This window comes from Alternaria hordeiaustralica (genome assembly GCF_023758085.1).
Source record: "Alternaria hordeiaustralica strain BMP 2776 chromosome Unknown scaffold_1, whole genome shotgun sequence".
NCBI classification, from domain to species: domain Eukaryota; kingdom Fungi; phylum Ascomycota; class Dothideomycetes; order Pleosporales; family Pleosporaceae; genus Alternaria; species Alternaria hordeiaustralica.
Window position 1 is genome coordinate 3,638,984 of NW_026056773.1, and position 21,988 is coordinate 3,660,971.

A 21,988-nucleotide genomic window follows, 5' to 3' on the forward strand; every position below is an offset into this window, starting at 1 on the left:
ACTCGAATGCCCTTCCCACGACGACTTACTTGAGACGCGGTGGCTGACAGAATGGAGTGCTGACGGCAGGAGCACGTACCCCATGCATAAACGATAGCAGCGAATGAACGCTTTGGGACTGTGATTGTAACAATTGGGCTGCCGCACTGCAGTCCGTCATCGCTGAGGATGCCCTTGTAGCTCGAGGTCATCGCGTAACCACGCGCGATCAAAGGAAATATCGACTAGTGTAGGGTAATGTAAGGAGACGGGACTCTGCCATAACGGGCAGGAAGTGGCCGGATAAATTGCAGTAGTTCGAGATAACAGCCTTAGCTAGAGCGTTTGGTTGCTTGGTATGTGAAATCGGACGGAGCGTTAATCACGAAGACGTACTGTAATTAACTCCATCGCGCCTCTTCCATGTCGTCGTGAGCGCGTATCCACATTGGCGTGTCCCTGAAAAGCGGCGCCGTCGTTCGGGACCCGAACCGCCGCGGTACTCTCGAGGACGTCCAGACCGCGAACGGTTTGCCCAAAACGACGAGCAAAGTTTGGGCGAGAGTCAGGAGCGGACTGAACTTTGGATGCGGCGCGAGGTGGTTGGCGCGACGCCCGGTTAACGTTGAATTTTACGTCACGTGGCGCGTGCGCAGTTCACACGGTACTTGCGCAGGCAGGTCAAGAAAGCACCATGACCCGAACGTACGGCGTAGTTCGATTGTGACAACATTGGTGTTACATCGCTCTGGGGCCCCATCCATCCGGCCCACATAGTAGAACTTATCGCTTGAACTCTGGTCCTCAGAAACTGCAAACGATATTGCTAGGGATTGTCTGTGAAACCATCAAAGCGCGCGGTAGTTGGGACGACTATTCAATTCTGTTGACACGCGGCATGGTTTCCGCACTCTGCGAACGTATTATAGAAGTACAGAGATAGCCAGCTCATACAAAGTGTCCATCGCAGTCAAAGTTGCCCTCCGTCTTGAAATTGCATGAACTCTCTTCTCCGCCGCCAGTGATGCGAACGTTGTCGATCTTGATGTCGCTACAGCTTCCTTCACCACAAAGGATATAGTAGTTCTTTCCTTCTTCTGTTGCCGTGCCAAAGATGTTCTTCATGGTGATGTTTTGGATGATGACACCGTTCGTAGGGTTGCCAGTTGGCCCACCGTTTAGGTAGTCTTGCTGGATGTCAATTCCGTAGATGGAGATGTTTTCAACGCGAATGTTCTCGTAGTGGATGTTGGAGATGAAACCGGTGGTGTTGGAATTCGACTTGATGCGGGCTCCGTTCTCGGCGTTAAGAACCACGGAGTTTGTGAATGAGATGTTTGTTACGTTGTTGTCTGATTAGATGTGGTTAGCAAAGCATGGCTACTATATGGCCGGATGATGGGATGGCATACTTGACTTTCCACCCACAGATCCGATGGAAAGACCGTGGCTGCCGTTGCAGTACATGTTGCTGACGTGGATGTTGTCTCCACTGGTGACAGCTACACAATCATCCTGGTTGATAACGACACTGTCGCGAACCTTAGTATGGTTGGTGCTACTCAGACCAAATCCATCGCTGTTGTGTGCTGCAGGAAGACCATTGGAGCGGTTGTTGGGCGCGTATCCGTCGCTGTTGTCCAGCGTGATGTGGTGGACATCCAGACCAGCGCTGTTGCTGATACTGAAGCAGTGCACCGGATAGTTCTTGATGTAGATGTCGTGTACGGAACTCTTTCCAAGCACCTTCACCTCAATGAAGTGGTTTGGCTTGGTAACGCCTCCGTTGCTACCAAGGCCATCCCACCAAGCCTGACCATTGCCATCAAGTACTGCGTCTTCTTCGGCAGTGATCTCGACATCGGTACCTGCCACCTTGATGAAGGCATAGTTTGCATTGGCGTACTCCCAGAAGGTCCTTCCTTTGAACGTAACCTTGGTTCCAGTCTTCAGCTTCGTAAGATCGATACTCGAGTTTCCAGGAACGGTGATGCCATCGAGGGTTATGCAAGTGCAAGCTGCGACTGCAGCCGGGATAGCGGCGTACTTCGTCACGTAGCAGGCATCGGTAGCCGCAGTTGCAGAGGGTGAAGGTATGGCAGATACAGTTCCTGCAGTGGCAAGAACCAATGATGATGCAGCTACAAGTTCGTCAGCACAGAAATGGTCTAAGCTGCAAAGTGCTATTAGTACCGTGGAATCGCATGCTGAACGTTTGAATCTGACGTGAGCGTTAGGTGAAGATGAGTATACGGGATATCGACGACGCTATATAAACGTATGCAGGGCCTTGGGGTCCCCAGATAATCTGTTGAAGAGCCACCTGCATATTACCGACTAGTCGCCACATAATCTTGCGCTCGGCCGCTGTAGTGGTAGAAGAACTGCAGCCTCGTCATTTCCGACCCCAAAGCACAAGCACATCAAGCACCAAAGCCAAGTCCAGACAATGCTTGACAGCAGTGCTATGCGAAAAGAGGGATTTGACCCACAGCGAGGCATCCGGAAGCGTGCCATCATGGGGAACGGCTCGGAAGAACAGGGGGTGCGACTGGCCGGTCAGTGGCAAAAGGTCTAAGTCGTGTTCTGTTTGGCCGAGTATTGCAGATGTACAACTTGAAACATTCATCCGGAATGCCACCATGGCCCTAGTGGAGATGCGTAGCGACTGTGCGGAAAAAATGGGTTCCGTCCAACGGCGCGGCTACTTGGAAGCGTAGATGACGGGATGAGTGATCACGGAAATGATTGAAATCGACGGTATCTGCGGATGCTATACTAATCCACAAGCTTACGCGCAATCAAAGAAGAGTGTTGAGAGAATTGCATCTCCAGATACGAAAAAGAGCCGGTATGCAAACAAATAGCGGGTTGCACCTGCAATGACGGCTGAGCTGTTAGAGCAAGCATGCGCATTGGAAAGTGATCTAGGAAAGGGCTAGGTGACTAGCGGCTTGGCATCTAGATTGATACGTGCCCAAGCTTGTAGCTCCTCATCTTCTAGGCCCAGTGAGCCCTCACATGAACACACCGCCCACATCATCTCCAGATTCAATATTTGAACAGCGGAACACGAAAAGGGGTGCTGAGAGGAGTTCCATGGATTCCGCGCCGCCTTACATCGACATGAGGAAGGCCATCACGCTGAAGGGGTAAGAACACCAAGTTGATACAAATGTTTAGTCATCTGCGTCTTCAGCGCCGCGCAAAGGTCACATAGGTGTATCTACACAACATCTCGCAATTCTCGGACCGAAGTCGACAGCGCACAAGCAACTCATGATGATCTCTTCCGATCGCGCAAAGAGATGGCAAGCCAAACAAACGACACAACATGATGAATATCAAACCAGATTTTGGTCGTTTGAAGAAGTTGAGAGGTCATTAAGTTGAATGCTCGTGATCGTGAGCGAAAGTCGCTTTATATACACTTGGACACCAGTACACATCTGGAGATGTCTTTGCAAGATAGCAACCGATATCCACTTCTGGCGATCAAAGCTTCTTGGTCTCGCCGAAGGGGCTCAGAGATACATCGCCTCCCTATACCAGATTTTTCGACAAATTTCCCTCGAAGATCGCTTTCGCGCATCGATGGAAGTCTAGAGGCTCACCCGATCCATCGTCATAGCTCATGGCCCGTACGCCGTTCGTTTTCGATGCCCCATCAAATGTCCAGATTTGTTTCCAGATAGAAGCCGGATCAGCATGGATCCAAGCCTCTCTGAACTCTGAGGAACACGAGAACCGGCGGACGCGTACATCTTCTCATCAGACGCGAATTTGTCGATTTCGCTCGAGCATGAACCGTAGTAGCTCCAGCAGACCTGAGCACCAACATGGTATTTTCGTTCATCAATATCGCAAAGCTCAGAGGATGACTGCTGCTAACGGTACAACAACCTATTCGCAATCAGCTACCAATCTTATAAATCAAGACAAGGAAACTTACCAAGCCGACCAGACTCATACCCAACCCTACATCCTCGATCCTCGCCGCACCACCAGTCGTAGCCGGCACCTTCATCCCTGTCGTCGGAGTCGCAGTTGGATGAGTCGCAATTGACTTCGAAGCAGCAAGAGAAGCCGCCACCTGTGCGGGCGACAAAGTCTTCGCTGGATTTCCATACGGCCTAGACGCGACTTTCGACGCAGTCTCATCTTGATCGTCAGGTAGGGGCACATCAGGCACTTCAAAACCTCCAGTCGGTTTAGGTGCTTGGAAGCCTCCAGTCATTTCAGGTGCGTCAAAGCCTGGTGTCGCTTCAGGGTCTGGTCGGTCGGCTGGCCTGTATGGGTTGGGTGCTGCTGGTGCGGGTGCAATGGGTTCGATGATTTGGGGTTTTGGGGGGTTGGGGATGCGTGGTGGGGGGATGAATGCTGCTGAGGATGTTGCGATGAAGAGGGTGTATAGTAGGGTGTGTGGTAGCATTACGACAGATTCAGAAAGACTTGAGTTTGGATGTGATGACGGTGTGTTGAAGCAACGAGACTAGATGGAAGGAAGACAAGCATCGCGAAATATCTACTTGTTGTATATAGGCGTCCATGATGTCGGTGGGTTTCAAGGCGCCCAAGCTATCTGGGCAGTGTTTGCTAGTCACCTATTGTTGTTGCGGCGCAGCAACGAAAATCAAGGGTGGAAAATACGCCCTGCAGCCCCGCGATTCGGGCGATGCACGCCATGGCTTGATCCGTAATTTCAAAGGTCGGGGGCCCAAAACACCAAGCTCCGATTTCTCTGAATCTTGAAAACGACGTGGAATGAGGGACGATATGAGTATTCAAGGCCTTACACTCGAACTGAACAGAGAGGAGATGTGCGCGATACTGCGCCCTCTGAGATCTTTCTTAGAAACGCCATGGCTATGCAAACACAAGGGTAATAATACACCGACAACCCCCCGCTTCAGTCACATGTTCAAACGACACATGATCTTGATTATTGTACGTTGCCGTATTAATAGATCATCGCGAGATGATCCCAATAAATTCCATTTGAAGTAGTGCTTCCGGACGAACTTCAAGTGGAAAATATTGAGATCAACTCGAGATGATCTATTATTACGACAACGTACGATAATCAAGATCATATGTGTTCAAACGAACCGACCAACCACATCTCCTTCCTCTCACAATCATCGATAAACCTCGTCAAACGGCCTGGTATCCCGGAAACAACTTTCCCACACCTCATTCACCACTTTCCCAGCATGCTCTTGATCCTTTATCCCAGGCCTCGCCATCATACTCAGCGTCGCCCTCCTCCTAACACAAGACTGTAGTTGTTCCATGATATTCCATTGATTCCTCGTGAAGAACTCTCTCGAGAAACGGCATTCGCCGCTGAGTGTGGATGCGCGTATCTCTAGACAGGCCTGGTGGCGCAGGTTCTCAGGTTCGACTTTGAACTTTAGATGGTCCCACGCGTGAACCATCTCATGCGCCATGGTGTCTTCCTGGTGCCCGCGATTACGGAACTTGTTCGCGCAGAGCAGGATGCCGTGGTCGAGGGAGAAGCCACCGGATTGCTCGTTCGTGCACATGCGACAGAGTATGTTGTCTTTGTTCAGGTCGCCGCCTAGTTTGTACACTTCGTCTGACATGAAGCGTATGATGGGACTGTATTTCAAGAGGTATTCCTTGTTGGACTCGCAGCGCTTGCATATCGAGTCGGCTTTTATCTTGTCCATTTCGTTGAAGTAGCCTTTTTCTAGTTCGACGTCGCGGGAGCCCGTCATGCGGCCGAGCATTATGTTGAAGGTGCTGCTCCATGTGTAGTATACGGGGTCGATCTTTTGGGGCGGCGGTTGGGCCATTGCGGAGAGGGATGCGCCGTCGGGCGCTGTCTCGGGGTTTGCCATCGTGGTAGGGCGCGGAGTGACGTTCGAGCTTGATTATGGGGTGATCAAGTGTTGGGCGTGCAGGTGTCGCGTGGCGTATAGATGTTTGGTGTAGGGCGTGGCATGTTCCTGATTCCCGTCGCGAAAAGTTTAGGTGGACATGGAGATGCAGCTGGTAGCGCGGGGAGCCAATCGGAGCGAAGACGTCACCGCGTACAAGGGAAGCCGAAGATCGCTTGCGAGGAAACTTGGGCAGCTTACAGTCATCCATTGCGCGACAACACACGAGCGGCGTGTTCATGTAGTACACGACGCGTTGTACATATCTCACCGTCTCCTTCCGTCCAAGACTTATAGCCATCACCACCTTAGGGCTTTTGTCACTCCCTCCGTCGCAATGGCCGTCCACATGCGAAAGCAGCCCGGCCAGCTCACCGTGGTAATAAAACTCGGTAAATACACAACCGTACATATACCACATCGACAAGAAGAGAGCACCTAACCAACATACCCAGGAACCTCATCCATAGTCGACGAAAAAACCCACCAACCCCTCCTCTCCATCCTCTCCCTCATCGTCGAGACAGCATGCAGTCTGCGCGCCGCCGGCCACCGCGTCGTAATCGTGTCTTCGGGCGCCATTGGTGTCGGCTTACGGCGCATGAACCTTCCACGTCGTCCAAAACACCTCCCACAAGTTCAAGCTCTCGCTGCTATTGGACAGAGCAGATTGATGTCTCTATGGGATCAGCTGTTTGGCCACTTGGAGCAGCCGATTGCTCAGATCCTCTTGACACGGAACGACATTGCGGACCGGACGCAGTATCAGAACGCGCAGAACACTTTCATTGAGCTGTTGAGCATGGGCGTCATTCCAATTGTGAATGAGAACGATACTTTGGCGGTTACTGAGATCAAGTTCGGTGACAACGATACACTGAGCGCCATTACATCCGCCATGGTCCAGGCGGATTACCTGTTCCTCATGACGGATGTGGATTGCCTATACGACAAGAATCCTCGTACGAACCCAGATGCCAAGTCTATACCTGTAGTGGAAGACATTGCGGAGCTGGCAGCAGACGTCAGTTCGGCAGGCAGTTCACTGGGAACAGGCGGTATGAGCACAAAGATTGTGGCCGCAAGGCTCGCGACGAGCGCAGGTGTCACAACAGTCATCACAAAGAGTAGTAAACCAGGCAACATCTCCGGCATCATCGCACACGCCGAGAAGCAAAGAAAGTCACGAATGTCAAGTCGAAACTCCGTCACCAACTTCCAAGACGAAGGCGCACCACTCGCACAAGCAGCATCTCAAGACTCAAACCACGATCTCTCAACATCCACGTCCACATTGGATAACCAACAACTTACTGGCCTCTCCTCCCCTAAACCAGAAGAGCCCGTCCCCCTCCACACACGTTTCCTGCCCATATCCAACCCCATCCGGGACCGCTACTTCTGGATTCTCCACGGTCTCGCACCACACGGGACAATATACATCGACCAAGGCGCGTGGGCAGCCCTTAGCGACAAAGCGGGTCTCCTCCCCGTCGGCATCGTAGAAGTAGACGGCCACTTCGCCCAACAAGAAGCCGTCCGCATCGTCGTTGTCAAACGCCTCTCCAACCCACCCCACTCCCCGAAACCGACGACTCAAACATCCACAACGCCCCAGCCGCCTAATACACCCGGCGCCCTAGCCCACGGCGTCCACGCCCCAATCCCCATTCGAACACCACTCACGCACTCGTCCTCGTCATCGTACTCGATGTCCTCTTCTCAGACACTATTGCAGCATCCCCCCAATTTCGAACTGCATAACCCTGCGCCGTTTGAGATAGGGAGGTGTGTGGTGAACTATTCCGCGACGGAGATTAGGCGTATCAAGGGACTGCATTCTACGCAGATTAGTGAGGCGTTGGGATATGCGGATAGCGAGTATGTGGCGTTAAGGGAGAATATTGCGTTCTTTGGGGGTGAGAGGAGTAGGCCTAGTACGCCTGATTTTAGGCATGGGGAGAAGAAGGCGGAGGGGGTTGAGGCGCACTGAGGATCGTAGCGAGGCATGGGGTCTGGCAAGATGAGGATGTTCACGGTGCAGACGTGGCATGTTAGACGGTGTTTTGCAGGTCAAGCTTGAAATTCTTGAATTGAATGAGTTGTGGGATGCATTCCCAATTACGATACCATCCAACGCCAGCGGCAAACCCAAGACGCCGAGCAATGCGACTAAAGACAAGAAATTCAGTGACTACCGTGCGGAACGCCCCTTCGCCGTCGTACATGTTAGACATTATGTGAAGTTGGAACACCACCAAGACGAAGCTTAGTAGCTCTCCTCAGACTGCTCCGAGCTGCTGCGTACCTTGCCGCCAGATGTGCGCTCGTAGGCTCGTGAGCTGCCCTTGCAGTGCTTGAGGATCCAGGGGTGTACCTCGACATCCTCAAGCGCGATACGCTTCTCCGGGTCCAGCACGAGTAGTTTCTTGATGAGATCCCGCGCTTCTGAGCTGACGAAGCTCGGGACTGTGTACTCTCCCCTCGCAATCTTGCGCTGTGTCATGACTTGCGTGTCCTCGAATGGCGCTTCACCGACTAGGAACTCGTACGTCAGGACACCTAAGCTCCATAGATCGACCTTCTCGGAGTAGAAGTTGTCCTTGCCGCCACCGCGAAGCATCTCCGGGGGCAGGTAGTCGAGAGTTCCGCACATGGTGTTGCGGCGGTTGTTGGGCGCGTGTACCGACCAGCCAAAGTCGGAAATCTTGATCTCGCCGTGGATGCCGACAAGGATGTTTTCGGGCTTGATATCGCGGTGCATGACGTGCTTCTTGTGTAGGTACTTGAGTGCTGCGGCCATCTGGGCTACATATTGTGCTGCCTTCCATTCGGGGAAGCGTTGCTCCTTGCGGAGGTGCTTGTACAGTTCTCCTTTACCAGCGAACTCGAGGATGAGGAAGATGCGCTTTGCGTCGTGGAAGTGGCCAAAGAGCTTGAGGATATTGGGGTGCGTGAGATGTGATTGGATCTCAATCTCTCGTCGGACCTGCTTCTCGACTTTGCCTTGCTGGATCTCAGACTTGTGGAGCACCTTCAAGGCACACACGAAGCCTGATGAGCGCTCCTTGGCAAGATAGACGCGACCAAACTTTCCCTTTCCGAGAGGCTTGCCGATGTCAAACATGCCCAGATGCCATTGTTTGGGTGTTGCAGGGTTTGAGGGTACGGTGTAGATAGCGGAGTCGGTGAGCGTGCGGCGATGTGATTGGTGCTGTTCTGAGGGTCGGCTGGAGCTTGCTGAGATGGTAACTTTGGCGATGTTTGCCGTCTTTGCATTTTGCGTAGCGAGCTTCTGTAGTGTCTGATGGGGCAGCTTCATGCGGTTTGCAGCTGATTGGGAGGACGATAGGCCAGCTACCGATACGGTTGTGGATGCGGAAGGCTTGATGCTGTTAGAAAGTGCAACATTGAGCAGGCGAGTAGATACACACCTTCACCTTGTGGTAGGTCGATGTAGAAGTGACGTGCTCATCGTTCTCGTCGTGGATGGTGGTGCGCTCAAAGGCGGCTTCGAGGTTTGCGACGTCGGCCATGGCGATGTCTGTATGCAGGCTAGAGCGACAGGAAGCAAGCAATAGGGCCACAAAAGACCGCTGATAGCTATATTATGCTATGGGGATGGGTGACAGTTGGTGGGTGTGGATGTTTGCAGGGTTCGAGGACGGATGGCAGCTAGTTAACCCAGACAAACAAGTGGGTTTCGTGCGTTGTCAAGGAAACAGCCATCGGCCATCGGCGGTCGGAGCCCTGGTTCGCGCCCCACCACGCTGAAGCTCCCCGCCATCGCCATCGGATCCACCTGCAGGTGTCTGCGAACAATTTATACACACAGCATTCTTCAGGGTCCCGTCGCATAAGTTCCCAGCTATGGCATCCCTCAATGGCGCGCCCGCCGACACTGTGGCACCCGGTGTCGCCGACACATCCATTACCAAGGAAGGCTTCAAGATCACCACGCGCAAACTGCCCATCCTCAAGGCCGGCCCAATAGAGGACATGACCAAGAAGCTCGGAATAGCGCCGCCCGAGATGATATTCGGAGACAACATGATGCGGATAGAACACGCCCAGAGTGGCTGGTACATTGAGTTCAATGCCTTCGATGCGCTGGATCTGGTGGACAAGACAGGCGAGAAGATGTTCAAGGTCTCCTACTCGAAAGAGTGGCAGCAAAATAGGTAAGACCAAAGAAACAGTACAGAGAGACCCTGTAGCTAACTCAGATCAGACAGAAGCAATTTGAGGACATCAAAGAAGTCGTGAAGCCGTTCGACTGGTCCTACAGCACAGATTACAAAGGCACCACACCACCAACGCCCGCCTTCGAGCCTACCGAGACCCCTATACCACTCCACCTTCTCAAGCGTCCCGACCCGATACACTTCTTCGACGAGCTGGTACTCTACGAAGACGAGCTAGCGGACAACGGCATCGCCATGCTATCCTGCAAGATCCGCGTCATGCCACAGCGCTTGCTCCTCCTTGTGCGCTTCTTCATGCGCTTGGATGATGTTGTATTCCGGATACGCGACACGCGCGTGTTTGTCGAGTTTGGGGACAACGTGGTGCTGAGAGAGTACACGGCGAGGGAGGAGAAATACGAGGAAGTGCGGAAGAAGCTCGCAGGAAGGAAGGAAGACGTGCTTGCGATAATGCGAGACCCTAACCGCTTGGCGGAACATATACCCATAGTGGAACAGAAGCTTGAGGGGTTACAACTGAAGTGAGCAAGCGCGGCTCGACAGAACCTTGATCATCACTCATCAGCCCGAAACTAAAAGCACTAAAAGCGCGGAGGCACAACGGCGACCCAAAACTGCGTCGACAATCCCAAGGTCAGTCTGACCGGTGCGTACGTTGATTAGGCTTTCGCTCATCGCCTGTTCAGTAATCACGCAAACAACCAGGAAGCAGGCCTCTTGTCCCTGGAATCCGCCGTCTGACAGGCCTCAACCCAAGGCAATCTCTACTCTCGTTCCAGAATTCCTATCGAATACACGCCAACAAGCTTAGCTGGACACAAGATCCTGATTATCAAATCGCTACTCAGTACATACCGCCTAGACAAAGGGCCGGCATAAGGCCTGCATGTGGACTGCATGTGGACGGATAGCGAAGGAGAGTTTCACCGCTCTCGAGCAAGATAGCCTTTACAATGCAACCCCGATTACATAAACGGATGTTGTTGACTGAAAGCTGTCTGACCTCCCAAGAGCGCCGCTACTAATGAGGCTTGCAACCTCATGCAAGGTCCATGGCTGATACAGCAGTAATGGTGCGAGTCTGAACATCTACGTACAGCTATGGTCAATGCCGCTCTGTGTCCTGGTACCGAGTTTGTGCGCAGTCGTCCAATGTATTGTTGCGCGCCTCGAGATCTTGCTGTCACTGCGCCCAGACAGGCCTCGAGTACATTCGTCTCTGATCCTGACTATGGAAGCGCAGAATTGAAACTCAATCGCTAGACTCCATCCACGTTGTCCAAGTGTCTTCGCTCGTTGATCTTGATCAGCGATCCCACCGTGCGCGAACGTTTAGGGCCCGTAGGGCGGTTCCTGCTGTATTGCTTCCCCTCAAAAAGCAATTAGGTTCTGTCGATGCCGACACAAGCAAGTGACACTGCGTTAGCGCTGCCTGACATAACCAAGGAGACGCGTCCGCCTGCCAACATCAAACGGAGATTACGTTCGTCCGAGATTGGCCTTGTTCAGGGTTCCGTTGTGCACCGCCCCATATTACGACCGGCGGAGAGTGGAAAGTTGACGGTCCTCAACAGACTGGAAATCACCGGCATTTGTACAACAGATAGCCGCTGCTCGGATGGTCCGGATGGCTGGAATGACGACAAGGGTTTGTACGATAGGATAACGGGTACCGAAGACGCGAGAGTGCATGGCAGGCGTAAGGAGGATCCCGAGCGATCTCTCGTCCGAAAGCAGTAAGCTGTCGATCGCGGACCAACATAAGCGTTTTCGACGGGCAGCCGCAATCTTGCTTTACGACCACCAGAATCACGCAAAGAGTGCGCATCGAGCGCAGAAGCTGCCTCGTCACGACAGCCACCGCATGTCTGCTTCCATTACGGACTGTGATGGTGGGCGGATTGCTTGGCAACACCCTCATCCGTGGCCGTCCGGCCTGTGATGTCATATTCAACATTGAGAAAAGCAGTCTCGGCGCCCAGTGTTGTCGCACTAATTGCGGCCTCGAACAAATACGCATCGAGCATGCTGAACTTGGATCCGCTCACTTTGAGTCCGGCCCGCGTAGCGCACGCACGTCCCAATCATCTACTGCGGCGAAGGACGAATCTCAATCCACAGGCCCAGCCATCTCGTCCGAGGCCATGGCAGATGGTGCAAGACTAACCGCGGCCATGGGGAGATTCCGCTATCCGGGGTGCTATGACAACATAGGCCCAACGTGGCTAACAATTGATATATGTTAGATAGTCGCAGGTGGGCACCAGCAATACATCATCGACGCCGACGTTACTCGCCATCACTTGCCGTTGAAAATCACCATGGCTGACCACCAGTCCCACGGCGAGACTTTCATGTCGAGTACGTCGCAGTCACATCAAACACATTTCAGCTCTTCCACCCAATCGGGGTCAGGAACCCAGACTCCTCCCCACGGCGTCACGCGAACTACTTCTGGTCGTCCGACCTACTTCCCAGATGGTCATGCTCACGGCACCCACGGAGTCTTCTCATCACACTCCTACACGCATGAATCGTCGACCGCACATGAAACATCAACCGGCGCAGGCTTGTTTTCCTCCACCGATGGCACTGAATCCCAGCACAGGCAAGAGGAAGTCGTGCCGCTCGAGAAAGTCAACACATCGAGCTCCTCAGATTCTTCAGACACGCGGTTAGGATCTAATGGACAAGCCCCGAAAGTCAAGCGAACCGGCACTTCATCCTCTTACGAAGATGCAGCCCCAGCCACTCTTCAACGCCGAGTCACACGGGCTGAGATCGACGACGACGGCAGGCAGGAGTTGGCGCGCATCTTCACCTCACAGTCAAAGGTGACTCAGCAGATGAGCATTGCGCAGCCAAACGATCCCCGTGTGGACCCCTCCAACGAGGCTTTTGATCTCAGCAGGTTTTTGAACATGTTCCGGAATCAGCTGGAGGGCGAGGGCATCGAAATGAAGAAGGTCAATGTTGTGTACAAGAACCTGGACGTCTTTGGTTCGGGCAAGGCTCTGCAGCTTCAGAGCACTGTTTCAGACATGTTCATGGCACCCTTCCGAGCTAAGGAATTCTTTGGCAAGTCGGAACGTAAGCAGATTCTCCACAGCTTCGACGGTATCATACGAGCTGGCGAGCTGTGTGTTGTCCTTGGTCGTCCCGGCTCTGGTTGCTCCACACTTCTCAAGGCTCTCACTGGAGAGCTTCATGGTTTGGACACGGATGACTCGGTCATCCACTACAACGGCATTCCCCAGGAGCGTATGCGCAAGGAGTTCAAGGGAGAGACAGTGTACAACCAGGAAGTCGACAAGCACTTTCCTCATCTGACTGTAGGTCAGACACTGGAATTTGCCGCGGCTGTCAGAACACCATCGAACCGACCCGGCGGAGCGAACCGCGATGAGTTCGCCCAGTTCATGGCAAAGGTCGTCATGGCCGTACTTGGGCTGAGTCACACCTACAACACCAAGGTCGGAAACGATTTCGTTCGTGGTGTGTCAGGTGGAGAGAGGAAGCGAGTCTCCGTAGCTGAGATGCTACTCGCCGGCGCTCCATTTGCGGCATGGGATAACTCGACACGAGGATTGGATTCAGCCACTGCGTTGAAGTTCGTCAAGGCTCTGAGGGTCGGTTCCGACTTGGCTGGAGGTGCTGCTGCGGTGGCTATCTACCAGGCTAGTCAAAGCGTGTACGACTGCTTTGACAAAGCTGCTGTCCTCTACGAAGGTCGCCAGATCTACTTCGGACCCGCCAATGAGGCCAAGGACTTCTTTGAGCGTCAAGGATGGTAAGAATTCCAAAATGACGAGTCACCTGACAACAACTAACGCAGAACAGGTACTGCCCCCCTCGTCAAACCGCTGGAGACTTCCTCACAGCCGTTACCAACCCACAAGAAAGGCAAGCCAAAGAGGGCATGGAGAACAAGGTGCCTCGCACACCGGAAGACTTTGAGAAGTACTGGCGCGAGTCCCCTGAGTACCAGGCGCTTCTTGAGGAGATCAAGGACTTCGAAGCAGAGAACCCAGTCAACGAGCACGGCACTCTCGAGCAACTACGCCAACAGAAGAACTACATCCAGGCTAAACACGCTCGTCCCAAGTCACCTTACCTCATCAGCGTCCCGATGCAGATCAAGCTCAACACTCGACGAGCGTACCAACGCATCTGGGGCGATATCGCCTCTACAGCAACACAAGCTGGTCTCAATGTCGTCATCGCTCTCATCGTCGGTTCCATTTACTTCGGTCACTCTACAGGCTCCAGCTCGTTCCAAGGTCGCGGAGCTGTCATCTTCCTGGCCATTCTCTTCAACGCTCTTACTTCCATCGGTGAAATCGCAGGTCTATACGCCCAGCGGCCTATCGTCGAGAAGCACAACTCTTACGCCTTTTACCACCCGTCTACCGAAGCTATAGCTGGTATTGTTGCCGATATACCTGTCAAGTTCATTCAGGCAGTCGTCTTCAACATCATTCTGTACTTCCTGGCCCAACTGCGGTACACTGCAGGACAGTTCTTCTTGTTCTTCGTGGTTACTTACATGGCAACCTTCGTCATGGCAGCTATCTTCCGAACGACTGCTGCTGTTACCAAGACCGCATCGCAAGCCATGGCAGGCGCTGGTGTCTTGGTCCTCATTCTGGTCATCTACACTGGTTTCGTCATCCGCATCCCCGAAATGCCTGACTGGTTCGGCTGGATTCGCTGGATCAATCCAATCTTCTACGCATTCGAGATCTTGCTTGCGAACGAGTTCCACGGAGTCGACTTTCCCTGCGATGCCTTCATCCCATCAGGACCTGGATACGAACAAACTGGCGACTCATTCATTTGCAACACACAGGGTGCAGTCGCCGGGCAGACGTTCATCAACGGTGACAGTTACATCGAAGTCTCATACTCCTACTCTTGGAGCCATGTGTGGCGCAACTTTGGTATCCTCTGGGCTTTCCTGATCTTCTTCATGGTCACCTACTTCGTCGCTGTTGAGGTCAACTCTTCCACATCCAACACGGCCGAGCAACTCGTCTTCCGTCGTGGACATGTTCCCGCATACATGCAGCCTGGTGGCAAGGGTTCCGATGAGGAGTCTGGAGAGACGCAGACAGGAGAGCATGAAGGCGCTGGTGATGTCAGCGCCATTGAGGAGCAGAAGGGTGTTTTCACGTGGCGCGACGTTGTCTACGACATCGAGATTAAGGGCGAGCCGCGTCGTCTGCTCGACCATGTCTCTGGTTTTGTCAAGCCTGGATCAATGACTGCTCTTATGGGTGTCTCGGGAGCTGGCAAGACCACGCTCTTGGATGCTCTGGCTCAGCGGACCACAATGGGAGTGATCACTGGAGACATGTTTGTGAACGGCAAGCCTCTCGATCCTGCTTTCCAACGCTCAACCGGTTACGTGCAACAACAGTAAGTTTTCCAGCTTATGTCTGTCTTATCGCAAGTACTAACCATTCCAGGGATCTTCATCTCGAGACTTCGACTGTTCGTGAAGCGCTACAATTCTCTGCCATGCTACGCCAGCCAAAGACTGTTAGCAAGAAGGAAAAGCATGACTACGTCGAAGAGGTCATCAAGATGCTGAACATGTCCGACTTTGCCGAAGCCGTTGTTGGTGTGCCTGGAGAGGGCTTGAACGTTGAACAACGCAAGCTTCTGACAATTGGTGTTGAACTTGCCGCGAAGCCCAAGCTTTTGCTCTTCCTTGACGAACCTACCTCCGGTCTTGATTCACAGGTCAGTACAATTGCATCAGTTCGCGTAAGATCGATGATAACTAACTTCTGCGCAGAGTTCCTGGTCCATCATTGCCTTCCTCCGCAAGATCAGCTCGGCTGGCCAAGCTATCCTCTGCACCATCCATCAGCCCAGCGCCATCCTCTTCCAAGAGTTCGACCGTCTCCTCTTCCTTGCCCGCGGTGGTAAGACCGTCTACTTCGGCGAGCTCGGCGATAACTCCCAAACACTCCTCGACTACTTCCAGAACAACGGTGCACGCAAGTGCGGTGAAGACGAGAACCCAGCTGAATACATGCTGGAGATTGTCAACGCCGGCAAGAACGATAACGGCCAGGACTGGTACGACGTGTGGAGAGAAAGCGAAGAAGCCAGGGGCGTCCAAAGGGATATCGACCAACTCCACGAGGCCAAGAAGAGCGAGGAACTCAACATTGCAGCCGAAACCGGTGGCGGCGAGTTCGCCATGCCATTGACCACGCAAATCGTCGAATGCACATACCGAGCCTTCCAGCAATACTGGCGCATGCCCGGCTACGTCATGGCTAAATTCGGTCTCTGCGCCATCGCGGGTCTCTTCATAGGTTTCTCTTTCTACAAGGCCAACACGAGTTTAGCAGGCATGCAGACGATTATCTTCTCGGTCTTCATGCTTACTACTATCTTCTCGTCACTTGCACAGCAGATCCAACCCCTCTTCGTCACCCAACGCTCGCTCTACGAGTCTCGCGAGAGGCCGTCCAAGGCATACAGCTGGATCGCCTTCATGATTGCCAACATCGTTGTGGAGATACCCTACGGCATCATCGCTGGTGTCTTCATGTTCGTCACATTCTACTACCCCGTCGTTGGTGTGAGCCAATCCAGCGAACGCCAGGGCTTGGTCCTGTTGTTCTGCATGCAACTCCTCATCTACACATCCACCTTCGCCGACATGACCATCGCAGCGCTACCCGATGCCGAGACAGCTTCTGGACTCGTCTCCCTCCTCACTCTCATGAGTATTCTGTTCAACGGTGTCCTGCAGCCTCCGGACCAACTCCCCGGCTTCTGGCTCTTCATGTACCGCTGCAGTCCCTTCACATACTGGATCGGCGGCATGGTTTCCACCATGCTATCCGGTCGCCAAGTCGTCTGCAGCGAACGCGAAGTTTCCGTATTCGACCCCCCAGCCGGCCAAACATGCGGCGCCTACCTCGCCGACTACGCTGCCGTTGCCGGTGGCACCATCCAGAACCCAGACGCGACTGCTGGCTGCAACTACTGTTCCCTCACCAACGCGGACCAGTTCTTGGCTGGTTCCTCGATTTACTACGGCGAAAGGTGGAGGAACTTTGGCATCATTTTTGCTTTCATCGGGTTCAACGCCGGTATTGCTATTCTCACTTACTACCTCTTCCGCGTTGCCAAGCTTAGCTCGTTTAAGAGCTTCTTCCATAAGAACAAGAAGGGCGCGAAGGCGAAGGGTACGGCGGATAAGGCACAAGAGGGTGCTGAGAAGGCGGCACAGCAGGGTGGACACCCTGGTGAGAGGAGTGGGGAGAAGGATGCTGGTACTGCTTGAGTGTTTCGAATAGTAGTAGTTGTATGTTTTTGAGCGATTTGTTTCTTTCTCCTTCGTATGCATAGATGTTTTGGGTTATCTTGTTTAATCAATAGTTAATATTACATTTTGATCTTCAGTCATTCAGCGCGTGGTTCCTCGGTGAAAACGAGCAAAGTGAGTCCATCTGGAACGTGCCAGAAATTTTCACAATCCAGTGGCAGTTGACAAGGCTGACAGTATTATCATAGAGATGATGAGCGAGACGCAATCAGAACGTGGTCCATGCCGCTATTCGAGGGCGCGATGGCAACGCGTGAGGAAGGCGCCTGGGTCACGGGAACACGCGTCCTCGCTCCTTCCTCCACAGCCAACATTGCAGCCTGGCCTCCCTCATGACGTGTGACGCGACGCGTACCCTCTTCTGATCTCAATACGCGTTCGCTCGTCTTCACTTCATCACTCACCTCCCATAGCAAAGATCAACACTGTCAACTGTCATACGCAGTAGTGAGCACCGCTACCTCAGTCAACCTATTCACAACCTACCATACCCAAAAGCACAACGTTCTCAAGATGGGTCATTGGGGATACGGTGAGTATCAAACATGCTACATGTAGATGATCTTATCGACTAACACAACGCCAGGTCTCTTCCAGTCGGACCAGGACTTTGACAACATCAGCGATATGGGACACTTCGCTGGACTCAGCAAACTCGAGGATGAAGCTAAGGCTGCCCTCCGAGCCCAAGGCAAGACCGAGGAGGAAGCAGATCACGCTGTTTACTATAGCATCCATGCCGGTGGTTGCTCAGACAAAGAAGTGGTCCGCAAGTGGCTCGATTCCGGCAATCTTATCAAGATGATCGCTGAGAGGGAGGCGAAGATTCTAGCCCCACTCACTGGATCATTGAATGAGCAGTGTGAGCACTTGTTCTCCGACCCCTGCTACATGTACGTCATGCTCGGTGCCTGTGCCATGACACACGGATGCCAACTCCCTGCCTCATTCCTCGTCATGCTCAAGAAGGTCTACACCGAAGGCGGCCTCAAGCCCGACGCTCAGCGCCAGATGCATAAGGCTCTATTCGGTCCAAACGGCTTCAAGAACGGAGTACCTTACGACTTCGAGTCAAAGTCCCTCTTGGAGGTGGCCAACTCTGAGCCTGGAGAGCCCGACAATGGACTTGGTTACCGAGGCTTGAATGTTCCGGACCCGCTTCTCTTCGGCCCTATCAGGATGAACTGCTCTTCCTCGCTGGTCGTCAAGGAACTTCGCGCCCAGTTCAACACGCCGGATGAGTGTGGTGGCTGTGGCGTAGAGCATAGACCGAAGGGCAAGAACCTGCTCACTTGCTCCAAGTGCTTGAACCGCAAGTACTGCTCAGTCGCTTGCCAGAAGAAGCACTGGAAGATCCACAAGAAGGTCTGCGAGTCTGCCGAGGTGTCGTCGTAAGCTGCTGGCTTCCGAAGCCTGAGGGGTTCTGAGTGATATGCGTAGTGCAGGATCAGGACTGGGTATCGGCTATGATGGTGAAACGAAGAGAGCAAGATGTGGTAGTCCCACGGTGAAGCGGTCTGCTTCTCATCTGTTATGACATTAGTATGCAATACGAGACGGAATACATACGATTTACAAGCTATGTCTACCTAATCAGAAACAACGCTGTATTGACTTGGTAAACATGACCATAAGCAGAGTATCGAGGAAGCTGTATTCGTAACACATTGTTATTCGACAAGAAATACCACCCTCGTTGAACCCAACAGGATGCGCCCTTAACGAATGTCTACTCCCACCATCCCACACCAACCCCATGACGCTCTAACAATACCCAATATCCCGCCCATCTACACCCACCCTCCAACAGATCAAACATCTCGACCTTCCTTGCGAGACCTATCCACACCATCCCTGTTCACTCCATCCTACCAAGCAAACATGCACTTATTATTCAACAGCCTCGCCCCCAACATATCATACTCATACCGACTAATCCAGCCATCATTGCCATGCCCACTCAACCGCCCAAACACACTACCCCCTTTCCACGCCACAACCTGCGGATCAAAGTCACGCGGCGGCGGCCCCACAAGAATCTCTTTACCGTACCCGGGACGCAACTCACGGAGTCGCATCTCGAGAAACTCGCGTAGACCGGGTGTTTTGGACGCGCCGCCAACGAGCATGATGCCGCCGAAGAAGTCGCGTAGTTTGCGGTCGTCGCCGCGGGCGCCTTGGGAGAGGGATTCTAGGATCGCGGCGTCGAGCGAGTGGATGGGGAGGATGGCGTCGCGGGCTTCGGCTAGCTTGGTCTTTTCGTGGATAGGGTCGCGGAAGAGGAGGGGGGCGCCGTCTGTGTCGCCCATGGGGGTGTCGCGGTCGGGGTTGGGCGTGTTGCTGCCTTCGGGGCCGGGTGAGCCGGCGACGGAAGAGCGCGGTGTGCCTTCGTTGTCGTTGAGGCGGCCGAGGAGGTTGAAGGGGTTTGGCTGTGGGCGTTGGGGGGTTGAGGCGGGTGCTGTGTTGTTTACGGCGTCCGAGGCGCCGTTGATGGTGGGCACCACGGGTTTACCGGCGGCGGCTTCGATGATGGCGATTTGTGCTTGCGAGATGGGGTCGTTGGGTGAGCCGTCGTAGAGGTCGACTGAGCGAGGCACGACCTTTCTCCTGTTTTCTAGTTTCCGGGCATTCTCGAAGATGGAAGGCTTGAAGAAACCCTGAATTCGTTAGCAAAGTCCATCTTACATAATTGTTGAGTTACTCACCATGACAGAAAGCATAGTCTCGTCGTACGTCTTGAAGGTGTACTTCCGCGTGTCTTGGCCCGAAGCGCGAAGATGAAAGTCCCACGTTTGTACCGTGACCGAGCCCTCATCCATAGAGCAGAACTTCTGCTTCAGTTCCTCAGCAAGCAGGAAGTCGTATCTCCGCTTCAGGTTCATGTCGGCATACGGGAAATGCCCGTAAAGCATCATCTTGATGAACGTTTCCGTCACATCAGCTCCGCCCATCTTGAGGTTGACACGGGACTCCTCGGCACAAAGGCCCTCGTCAACGCAACAGATCGATGTCTTCTGAGCACCGATATCGACTACGCAGGCAACACCATAGCCAGCACCGAATGTAGCCGAAAGCGACTCTTGCTGCAGGCAGACCTTTCCAAGGCCAAGATCCCGCATGAGGATGTCCAATATCATTGTGACGTATTGTCGTTCGTAGAGGTCTGGTATGATAAAGACGCACTTGTAGTTGACAAGGTCTTTTAACCTGGTAATACCAAGTTGATTCCGGAAAGCCTCTTCTAATATCTTGGAGAGATCATGGTAGATCTGATTACGGTCGCGATAGTCCTTCTCATTGAACGTGCCGTTCCGTATCGGCCAGAACAGCTTGTATCGTGGGTTGGATCTCTCGGGTATCCGCAGCGCATCGTGCCCAGTGAAGAAGTCCGGTGCCTTCTTGGGATCTGCAGGTAGTTCTGTCCACTCGATGCGGTTGATGTCATTGTGTTCGGAGATGATGTCTGGGGGGGATTTTCGGTTGAAGTTGATTACGAGGTCTTTCGAGTTGGGTAGCACTCGTCGCTTATTGGAACGCATCCTCGTCCTAAGTTCGGATGACATGGCCATGTACTGATCGGCAAACTGGTCACAAGTTAGCATCGTCCGTGCAATTAACACCCAAATACTCACATCCTCTCCGAACCACTTCTCAGGCAGCGCATCGGCGGGCACGGCACCTTCGACCTTCATCCGCTTGGGGCTAGGCTCTCCCTCATCCTCCTCGTCCTCACTCTCCTTCCATTTGCGCGCGATGACCATAGGCACAGTTTTCGGGAGTGCGTCCGATCCAAGGCCTATCCTCAAGTTCTGGCTGCCAGGATGTATCACGATGAGCTTGGAGATGTCGGTTCTTGATGCGAAGGAGACCTCGGCATCTTCCATTGTCTCGTCCGCAACCTGTGGTGTCGCTCCTTCCGTTGCCGGTACACCCAACGCGCGTGCGCGATCCTTATCCCTGGCTTCCTGTACTATGCGCGCCCTCTCTTCATCCTTGGGGTATCGTACGGCGAGGAACTGTTCGTCGCGCTTGAGGAACTCGGTGTAGTAGTTCTTTTGGTTGATCATGCCGACCTGGGGCCATGTCGTAAGATCCATATTGTTGTCCGTTCGCTCCAGACCTGCAGGCTTGTTAGTTGCCATGTTTGCGCTGTAGTATCCCGATGCCGTACCCTCTTCCCTCAATTGGGCTCTGCCCGATTTCTTTCCGACCATCTTGCCGATTTGTTCAGATGCGTCTGGCAATTGAGAGGATCGTGAAGTCGCGGTAGCCTTCGCAGGGTTGAGTGAGCGTAGGCGGTGTCTGAATCTCGAAGGCGATCAATGCCGTCGTGTCGGCGAGATGGCTCTGGTGCGCGCACACCAGTATATGCTAAAAGAGTCGTGTTAGGGTCGTACAGTAGCGAAATTCGACCGTGGGTGTAGCTGGGGAGAGGTTCGTTGGCGATGCCGCTCGTCTGAGTGGTGGTGAAGGCTAGCCGGAGGTTGTTCGTCGCGGTCGCGCGTCTGGTGATTGGATCGCGAAGCTACCTAGGTACGCGCACGACCCCT

General features: G+C 53.4%; 8 protein-coding genes across 8 annotated transcripts; 4 read left to right on the forward strand and 4 right to left on the reverse strand.

Annotated features, from left to right (window-relative positions):
• Positions 1 to 927: 927 nt before the first annotated feature.
• J4E84_001169 (uncharacterized protein) lies at positions 928 to 2,185 on the reverse strand (the record flags this gene model as incomplete). Its single annotated transcript, XM_049383803.1, has 3 exons — positions 928 to 1,331; positions 1,392 to 2,120; positions 2,173 to 2,185. The coding sequence occupies 3 exons, from the start codon at positions 2,183 to 2,185 to the stop codon at positions 928 to 930; spliced, it is 1,146 nt and encodes a 381-aa protein (XP_049249321.1).
• Positions 2,186 to 5,117: 2,932 nt separating this feature from the next.
• On the reverse strand, positions 5,118 to 5,843 carry ATP23 (Mitochondrial inner membrane protease atp23; the record flags this gene model as incomplete). The annotated part of the gene is made up of 1 exon (XM_049383804.1): positions 5,118 to 5,843. One exon carries the CDS (start codon positions 5,841 to 5,843, stop codon positions 5,118 to 5,120), a length of 726 nt encoding a protein of 241 aa, XP_049249322.1.
• A 376-nt stretch (positions 5,844 to 6,219) lies between these two features.
• J4E84_001171 (uncharacterized protein) lies at positions 6,220 to 7,875 on the forward strand (the record flags this gene model as incomplete). Its single annotated transcript, XM_049383805.1, has 2 exons — positions 6,220 to 6,274; positions 6,338 to 7,875. The coding sequence occupies 2 exons, from the start codon at positions 6,220 to 6,222 to the stop codon at positions 7,873 to 7,875; spliced, it is 1,593 nt and encodes a 530-aa protein (XP_049249323.1).
• A 276-nt stretch (positions 7,876 to 8,151) lies between these two features.
• On the reverse strand, positions 8,152 to 9,418 carry ARK1 (Serine/threonine-protein kinase ark1; the record flags this gene model as incomplete). The annotated part of the gene is made up of 2 exons (XM_049383806.1): positions 8,152 to 9,267; positions 9,317 to 9,418. The coding sequence occupies 2 exons, from the start codon at positions 9,416 to 9,418 to the stop codon at positions 8,152 to 8,154; spliced, it is 1,218 nt and encodes a 405-aa protein (XP_049249324.1).
• A 334-nt stretch (positions 9,419 to 9,752) lies between these two features.
• On the forward strand, positions 9,753 to 10,612 carry J4E84_001173 (uncharacterized protein; the record flags this gene model as incomplete). The annotated part of the gene is made up of 2 exons (XM_049383807.1): positions 9,753 to 10,063; positions 10,114 to 10,612. The coding sequence occupies 2 exons, from the start codon at positions 9,753 to 9,755 to the stop codon at positions 10,610 to 10,612; spliced, it is 810 nt and encodes a 269-aa protein (XP_049249325.1).
• A 1,796-nt stretch (positions 10,613 to 12,408) lies between these two features.
• Positions 12,409 to 17,396, forward strand: J4E84_001174 (uncharacterized protein; the record flags this gene model as incomplete). The annotated part of the gene is made up of 5 exons (XM_049383808.1): positions 12,409 to 12,448; positions 12,656 to 13,877; positions 13,928 to 15,505; positions 15,556 to 15,832; positions 15,888 to 17,396. The coding sequence occupies 5 exons, from the start codon at positions 12,409 to 12,411 to the stop codon at positions 17,394 to 17,396; spliced, it is 4,626 nt and encodes a 1,541-aa protein (XP_049249326.1).
• Positions 17,397 to 17,951: 555 nt separating this feature from the next.
• J4E84_001175 (uncharacterized protein) lies at positions 17,952 to 18,833 on the forward strand (the record flags this gene model as incomplete). The annotated part of the gene is made up of 2 exons (XM_049383809.1): positions 17,952 to 17,970; positions 18,025 to 18,833. The coding sequence occupies 2 exons, from the start codon at positions 17,952 to 17,954 to the stop codon at positions 18,831 to 18,833; spliced, it is 828 nt and encodes a 275-aa protein (XP_049249327.1).
• A 473-nt stretch (positions 18,834 to 19,306) lies between these two features.
• Positions 19,307 to 21,652, reverse strand: J4E84_001176 (uncharacterized protein; the record flags this gene model as incomplete). The annotated part of the gene is made up of 4 exons (XM_049383810.1): positions 19,307 to 20,095; positions 20,144 to 21,022; positions 21,071 to 21,558; positions 21,610 to 21,652. The coding sequence occupies 4 exons, from the start codon at positions 21,650 to 21,652 to the stop codon at positions 19,307 to 19,309; spliced, it is 2,199 nt and encodes a 732-aa protein (XP_049249328.1).
• Between the last annotated feature and the right edge of the window lie 336 nt (positions 21,653 to 21,988).